This window comes from Halyomorpha halys, unplaced genomic scaffold, assembly GCF_000696795.3.
Source record: "Halyomorpha halys isolate HHAL.00 unplaced genomic scaffold, Hhal_1.1 Scaffold387.1, whole genome shotgun sequence".
Taxonomy (NCBI): domain Eukaryota; kingdom Metazoa; phylum Arthropoda; class Insecta; order Hemiptera; family Pentatomidae; genus Halyomorpha; species Halyomorpha halys.
This window is the reverse complement of record NW_027108721.1, coordinates 239,783-248,833: the sequence shown is the minus strand read 5'-3', so window position 1 is coordinate 248,833 and position 9,051 is coordinate 239,783. Positions and strand designations below refer to the sequence as shown.

The 9,051-nt window shown below is 29.8% G+C and overlaps 1 protein-coding gene across 2 annotated transcripts in view; it reads right to left on the bottom strand.

Annotated features, from left to right (window-relative positions):
- tim (timeless) overlaps positions 1–9,051 on the bottom strand; it is a 74,101-nt gene that overhangs the window by 33,275 nt on the left and 31,775 nt on the right. For both annotated transcript variants that reach the window (XM_014422710.3, XM_067047014.1), the window contains exons 2-4: positions 8,343–8,468; positions 3,491–3,585; positions 1,133–1,194 (exon numbers count right to left, since the gene is read on the bottom strand). In XM_014422710.3, the coding sequence (XP_014278196.1) occupies positions 1,133–1,194; positions 3,491–3,585; positions 8,343–8,439 (254 nt within the window). In that variant the 5' untranslated portion in view covers positions 8,440–8,468. The remainder of the gene's footprint in view (positions 1–1,132; positions 1,195–3,490; positions 3,586–8,342; positions 8,469–9,051) is intronic.

The following is a 9,051-nucleotide window of genomic DNA, read 5'->3' as shown; positions in this document are numbered from 1 at the left end:
TTACGTATTAATCTGTTAATAAATTCGTTTTTAATGCTAACTCTATAATTTTTTTTGTCCTCCTGTATACCTGGGATAGTGAGAAAAATTTGTTAGTCACCTGTGTAACTGAGAAAACTCGGGTAGTGAGAAACCTGGGATACTGAGAAAAATAACTGGTCCCCCTGCGATTCTCACTTAGCCAGGTTCCACTGTAATTACAAAAACTTTTATATGACTATAATTAGGCCTTTCTGAGCTTCGGAACTCCACTAAACCATCGAATTCATCTCGTATCCAATCCAAAATCCTTAATGCTCCTTACTTTGTCACAAATCAAATCACCAATACTTCCATTATAAACTTACTAACCACCCAAACCCACTCGTTTTTAACGTAGCTTCTCCTTCATTACCTGATAATTCACCTAGGCGTTTGAAAAGAAATTGGCCTAGGGATCTTCTCCTCTCGCATTGTTATTGGAGTTTTATCAATGAGTAGATTGATAAATGTCTGTATCATGCTATTGTATAACTAACATCAAATTTGCTTATTGCATGTATCCTTAATACAGTTGCAAATATCAATAAATATATATATTTTTTTTTTTTAATTTTTAGCTTATATCTTTTTTCCGGAATCTTAAAAGTTGAAATTTACGAAACTGTAAATCCTCCTACTGTTCTTTACAGAAGTGAAACGTGGCCTCTTACGTTTGAGGAAAGTACGGCCACTTGAGGTTTTTGAAAATAAAGTATTACGTAAAATATTCGGACGGAAAAAGGATGAGTTAACCGTCAAATTCAGAAGGCCACACGTGACCGAATCACATGAACTGCGTCCCGGTAAATGTAATTCAGGTTGTCATTAATAATATAAACTTGTAAGATTGCAGGGCTTAGTAATGCACTTATTTCTAGAAAGAAAATAAATATTGTTCCAACGGGTCAACATCCAAGGGGTTGACCGAAGCGTAGGTGGGATGATAGCGTCAAGACTGATTTGGGTTTTGACGGGCGTCAATGAGTAGATATTTATGGATAGTGATTGGTGATATCGCCATCGAACCTTCCAGCTAGTTAACCCATTTCATTATTAAAATTATTTCAGCATAAGGTACTTATAGTATCTATACCCAATAAAAGGTACTTACTTTATTGAAGTGTCGATGATTTTTCTATCGTCTTTAGCGTTGATAAGAAGTGGTAAAATCTCCTGCAAAAAATGGATACTTATAATAGTAAATCATTTTATCATTAAGTGACCTAAAGCGGAGGTACAATGATGACGGTGATAGTGATAGAGAAAGCAATCCTAGCCACTATGAACGTGTAAGCTAATATTTGTTGTCTTACTATCAGGATCTGCTTGATAGTTGATAGTACTATCAACTATCTGACAAACTGACTATCATCGTCACCGTGGAACCTCCACTAGAGATGGCAAGTGGTAATACTATGATGTCTTAAGTACAAAGTATTGTTTCCAACGCAAGGAAAGGAGGCTAATTTATTTATTTATTATTTTTTTTTTTTAAGTTCAAGCATATATCATATTTTGTCAATTGAAGACTTTTACGATTGGAACAGGTGTGTCCGTAGGTAACGTTAAATATTGTGAACTGCAAGAGAAGGTTAAACAAGTGGGACCACCGATATCAATGAAAATTTTTTTTTGATTCTAGGTCGTAAAATATTCGTCACGTGTCCGAAGGTTCTAGCCGATGTGGCCTAGGAGCCGATAAAAAACAATTTTTTTTAATTTTAGAACTTTATTTTACTATCGTATACCGGCTTTGATATGCATGTATTTAATTGTTATCTTATAACAATCGATATATGTTTTTTGTGAGAAATAAGAAGTAAGATTATTGATCATGTAAAATGAGTTTAAGTGTATACAAAATTACAAAAAAATCTAAAGTCGTTTCCAGTAAAGTAGACAAAAAAAAATTCTCTTAGGAAAATCAAGTAAAATTCGTTTTTAGCGCCATATGAAACCCTTAAATACGAAGTTTCGTGTAAATTAAAAATTATAAATTTGTCGGCTTTATTTTTAGGTAGTTTGTACCATTATTGAATTTTTATATTTATTCACGAAGAAAGGTGAAGCTTTTGAGAAAAATATTTTATTTTTTATTACTATCAAAATTCGTGTTTAAAGTTTTTTGGGGGGTGCGAAAAACAAATATCCACTTTATTTCGCTATAAAAAAATTTTTTAACATACGTTTCTACTTCAGATGGGATAAATTCTTTTAACACTTCTATTTTGGCATATAAGAGAAGCAATACACCATTAAACTTGCTATCATAAAATACAAACAATATTTTATGAAATTCATGTTTAAGGGAATTAAGGGCCCTAAAAATAAATCTTTTTTTGCTTTTTCTTAAGGATTTTGTTTGTGTTAAGATACTATAAAGAAAGCGATTTTGGGTTTTTGTGATTTTGTAACATTTAAAATCAATCATTACATTTTTATATATTTTTGTTATTCTGTATCCAAAAATAAATCTATTCGTATGTTATAATCACACTATGCCATAAAATAATTTAGCCCGACTGACTAAGGATAGTTGAATAAAATATTTGTTTATGGAGAAATAAAGTTAATACTCGTTTTTCGCGCCCCAAAAGACCTTGGGAAAATAAATTTAAATAATAATAAACAAATTAACATTTTTTTTTCAAAATTTTCGCCTTGTTAGGCGACCGTCTATACTGCACGAAATGGTATAAATCGAATGCTAAAAACGAATCTCATTTGACTTTTTCTTAACATTTTTTTTACTTTACTTGAAGTCAATTCTAATTTTTTTTAATACGATCAACAATTTGTAATTTTTATTCTAAACAAAAAATAAATCGATTTGTATATAACTATTAAATACATGCACAGCAAAGTCAGTACACGATAATATAAACAATTTCAAAAAATATGCAAAATTTTTGTTTTCTCGACCACTGTGGCGCATTGGTAAGTATCCATCGCCCACGTATCTATTATGCAATCCTACATGAGCCCGACCGCGGAAGGTTACCTGCATGTCCTTCCATAATAAAGTACAGACTAGGTAAAATTTCGCTGACTTTTACAACGATAATTTGTAATTTTTTACTTTTCAACTCCAACAATACCACTAACAGTCATCCTCATTAAAATACAAAAGTATTAATGCTTCTACTTTCTCGTTTAAATACTTGTATTTATGAACTGATGCTATTAACTTTCTTTATAAAATAGGGCCATGGTTAATACCATAAGCCCAAGAATATGTGTCCAGAATGATCAAATTGTTTTCTGGAAACGTCACATTATTTGAATTCGTTCTCCAGGAGCGTCATATGTCCACGTGTAGCGTGAGTTATCAGTGTTCGAGAAGAGTCTTTTCAACATTAACTAAGGAATAAAACAAAGGATAAATGTTTCAATATAATACAACTCATATAACCGTTGGAAATCTATGCTTATTATTTTAATTTATAAAAAATTATAAGAAGTCTCTTACCTTTTTAACTACTTGTGAAAAACCGATAGACCTTCTTAAGGTTCGAAGTGTTCTGTCTTCAACTGATATTTTTTGAAGCATTTCATTCAGTATTTCTGTAATATAAAACCATGATTAATGTTTTACTTTTCTTCAATGCAGTACAAAAATAAGTTTGGAGTATATTATCTAATGAGTGCGTACGCTCTAAGGTTGGCTTATATAGGCACATACACCCATATATATATATACCTTAATGTTTCATGAACTTATAAAAAAATTTTTCTTGTAATCAGAGAAAAAAGACATTTAGGTACGTTACTGGATGGAGATGACTTATGAAAAATAAATCTCAGATTCGCCTAGAAGAAACATTAGTTTCGATTTATTCATTTTTTTTTTAATTTCAATATCAACAACAATAAAAGATTTCCCCAAGAGATAAAGAATTCAGATTTTTTTTTTTTTTATGACCACCTTCCCAGTCATTTCTGACATACGGAGGGGTTCTATACAGGTGACCAACCTTTTTTAACTATGGTGGAAGTTCCACTTTTTCATTTTGTGGAAAAAAAGTCAATGCCCTAGGCCGGATTTGAACCGGCACCTCTAAACTTCTCAGGTGGTAAAGACCTGCGCCTCGACCACCTGAACTCCGGACGGCTCAATAACTCGACATCCTTCCTATTTCAAATTTTGAATAACTGGATTTCAAAATTTTCTCTCTAACCCATCAGTATTACACGATTATTAATCCTATAAATCCTAAAAGTCTTTTCTGTTATATTAAGTGACATAATAACAGTATAACAAAGAACGATTAAGAAAATATCCTTTATCCAAGTGTTGCGTAAGATAAAAAAAATGCTCTTGGATAAACCGATTACGATTTTTTTTTTAGTATTATGTACAAATCTATTTTGGGGTGAGCTGGGACACCATCTGCTACCTATTGGTTTTCTAATATCGGCTATCGGTTTATTTTTATAGCATCGGTTACATAAACTGAAGTGGATACGTAACATGGACATTTATCAAGAAATTTCATTCAGGCTCAGAACACATTCAAATTTTTTTGTATACATACAAATACTAGACACAATAAGGAAATATCAATTATTCACATATTTCCCTGATTTCGTAAGGAATGCAGGGGGTTGCTACAGTTCGACGTTCCATAAGATGTGTAATATCAATTTGCTGAACTAGAATCTACAATAATATTTCGACGGGAATAAAATGCAAAATAATGTGATTTCTTTCAGTGGTTGCATCCAGTTAAAACTAAAATTACTATTTGGTACTTGGTAAAATAGTACCAGGCTACAATTTTAATAAATTAATAGGACAAATTTTTGCTAATAAATTAAGCTTTGTACTTTGGATCAGACAATCATAAGGACTGAAATAAAGATGATTATTTCGGATAATGGAGACTATAAAAAATACATTAATTGTTTGTTTTTGATACAATCTAAAGTAAATTATCTTCTCTGTAACAAACCTGGGAATTTACCTCGATGGCCGCTTTACCTGGAACCAACTTATCAACATCAAACTCAAACCTATGCAAGGTTAACAATGCTATATCCTATCCTAAATGGCAAGTCCAAATTAAAACCAGAAATAGCTATTCTTATTTTAAAAACAATGCTCAGGCCACTGCTGATTTATGGCTGTGAAGTCTGAGGAGCGGCATCCTTTTACGAAAAGGAAAAAATTACAATCTTTTTAAAATAAATTTGTAAAAATTGGAGTGGATGCTGCTTGGTTTGTAAGAAACAGCCAATTGCATCGGGAATTGTAAATGGAGGCCATAGAGGATTAAATAAAAAAAAAGATTCATGAAGTTCCACTCCCAGTTACCGGCAGTTCAAGGAGCAGTGACCTACAACTCGGAAAACCCAACCACAACCCGAAGACTGAAGCCAGGATGCTGCAGAACATCCTGTTATAAGTTCTATATTTATCAGTTCTGTTATTGTCATTCTACATTTTTTCTTAAATTAACTTTTTTTCCATTATAAGTCAATTATTTATTTTCTTAAATCCATAAGTGTCATTGTTTTTGTAATTAACTTTACTTTAATCTTTTATTAAGAGTTATTATTTTTATCTATTTATTTTATCTTTTTTTTTTTATGTTTAACATTGTACATAGTTAGGAGTGTCTTTTGTAGGAGACAATAATCCGCCCCATAATGAATTGTTAAAAAAAATACATCATAAATTAACCATGTAAGGCCCACCAGGCCGATTGGTATTAAACAAAAATATAGGAAAATAAATTAACTTTTAGAGATTTATATTAACCTAAAAAAAAGAATTGATAGGAAAGCCACGAGTAAAATAATATTAATAATATTGAAAAAGTAAAAACTTTTTATTTAAGTAAACATTCAATAGGCACTTAAACAAAAACATCCACTTAAACCTAATGCTACAACTGTATTTCCTGATTATTTCTATTCTGGAATAGTGAATTACCACCAAACTTAACACATTTTTTATTAATTTTATATTAATAATACATTCTTCATTACATTTCGAACCATCCGTACATCTTCACGCATTTTAAATAAAAATAGTTACCTAATATTATTCATTATGTATTATTAATTTCGTCTACATAATTAATTAAACTTGCAGTTAATTTAATAAAATTAAATAACCAAAATTGGTTTTATTTAATCTTAATTTTTTTTTATGGTATTTTGTATACTTTTTACTATTATAGTTATGCTTTGCGTTCTTGAGTCTTTTTCGTTTATTAGAATGGTTTTCTTCTCTAACTAAAATTTATTTATTATTATTGATTTTCCATTACAGATCCATATATCATCCTATGTTTAGTAGTTGAATTCTTTCAAAAATCATTGATGTTAACTATTGTGTTATTTGCACTGATCCATGCAACATGAATGTATGAAACATATAATGAGGAAACCTATAATAAATAAAAAACACAAGAACGGAAAAAATAACTATAATAGTAGTAGGTTTGCAAAATTACCAATAACGAAAAATTTTAAGCGTGAAGAAACAAATTTCATTATTGTTTTTTTCAATAAAATTAATGTTAAACTTTAAATATTATTAATTGTATAGATGAAAATTATTAATAAATAATGAATAACACATTATAACTGTTTGTAGAGATATGATATGGACCTGAAGATCCGGCGGTCCGAAACGTAAAGGAAAATATAATATTAATGTGAAATTAATAAAAAATGTATGAAGAATAAAGGCAACTCATTATCCCTAAAGAAAAAACGAAACAGTTTTATTATTTACCATTTAGGGCAGATGCACCAGTAATAGCCATTTAAACAAAAACATTTAATTTTTTTTTTAATAAATTAGAAAATAGAGTGCCTTCCAAAAACAAAATTACTTAACAAAGATAAAATTTTAATTAATAATTTATAAGATTCTAATAGACGTATATTTTTTTGACCTCCAATGTCCAGTTATCGCTTGGTTAAAACTATTTATCAGTTTAGGCTTAGCATAACGGATCTCAGTCCTGAATTTCAAACACGGCCTTATCATAAATTGTTTAATACTTTTAAGCAATTTATTTTTTTTTTTTTTAAATTTGACGGTTTTCGGTTTAAAGATATATTTTTGTAATCCGAGGCGGTGATATTCAAGATAATTCATATCTTTATAGTAATGAGATGTACGTTCTTTAATTTAAAAAAATCTGAAAAGATGAAATTTGTAAAACTTGTAATAAAAATGTTGAATAGTGTAAAAACATGAAATGTAAATTTAAAAGCATGCTTTATACACACATTTACTAACGGTCCTTAAAATTTATGTAAAAACATGGACATATCAAAATAATGAAAAAGCTATACAACAAAGGATCGTAATTCATTTAAAAATAATAATAAAAAAATTATTTTCTGCGCAAAACTTTCTTTTGCGGTAATGTAATTTTTATGTTTAGATAAATTATTTTTTAATAATTTGCTTTGTCCTCTGACCTTCACTATTTTAAAAATGTTCTTATCCTCTGATTAAAGTTCATGATCAAAAGCTAAAAGACAATTCTGCTTAATTTATTAATATCTTTGACGGTTCGGTTATACTGCGTCCTCCTCTTTATCATATATAATGTTTATATATATATATATATATATTAAATAAGCTTCTCTACAGTTCTGTATATTCAATCGCACTTCTAATTGTTAATAGAAAAAATAATATCTAATAATTAATAGAAAAAAGATGCTAAAGAGAGAGAAGCTGCATCCCTGGAACGTTCAAGTTATGATAAATAAATGAATTAAGCACAGTTGTATTTTAATTTTTGAAATAAAGGCAAAATAGGAGGATAAAAACTTATAAAAGTGTGAAAAATAAGAGAAGTAGGTTGATGAATTAGGTTTCCAAGAAACAGGTAGGAATGATTTGAAAATAAGAATATCTTAAATTTTTTTTTAAGAGTGTAAAGATATAGGTAAATATGAAGATTTATAGTTGATTTTGAAAAGGCCCTCACAGAAGAAGTAAATGAATAGAAATTGACAACAAATCCTCTACCACTCTTGAAAAGAAAACATATACCACTAGTTTAAATAGGTGAATTGTTGAGAGCCAATTCCAAATTCAGAATTGGTAATTAGAAACAATGAATTGAATCTGGAATGAGATGCATTCGTTTCTGGAACGTTTCTATGGTTTCCCAATGATAGGGAAGGGAAACATGAAACAGCAGAACGTGTTCATTTTGTGGCGTTTCAGAATAAGCATTTTTTTCAGTGTACACCACTTTTATAACTGATATAACAAAAGTTTATAATTAGAAAAATTTCTTAAGCTTAATTAATAAATAATTAATAAAAAACAATGTATCGCTTACCCAAACAATCATCACTTGGCACGTACTTCTCCTCAACTTTGGAACCAAGGCAAGGAAACGTCCCCTGCGTTTGAGAATTCATCGTCAGCCAATCCATCAGTTGCTCTTTGCATTAAATATTGAGGCCTACAAAATAAAGACATATCTAATTTATTAAAGGTGTATATCTACGATATATTCATTGAAATTATCATTGATATTCAAGTAATATATAGAGTTGGGCTAGATTGGAGGGGGTGTTGAAGTAGAACCCCAACAAGTTGTGAATTTCACTTAGTTTAACCAACAGTGATTTCATGAAAATGAATACATCAGTTTTTAATTTTTTTTTTTTTTTTTTATTATTTATTTATTGTAATTTACAACTGTACAAAATAATACAATAAGTAAATATGTTGTATGTTTCATATACACTAGAAAATCATGGGAAGGAACCACCCATTGGTGGTACTTCAAACATTAATTTAAACTAGAAGGTCCCGTGGCCATCTTCTTTTCAGACGCCTCGGAGGATTATCAGGGATTGTTAAGTATGAAAGATTAAGAATTAATGGGTTAGGATGGTTAAGGAGTTTGGAATAAAAAGACGCATATGTGTTTTGGGTCAAATCTGCAACGAATGGGATGTTGAGGTCTTTATGAATGAGTTTATTTGTGACGTAATAAGGAGCATCAAGGATTTTACGTAGGATTTTGGATTGTAACGATT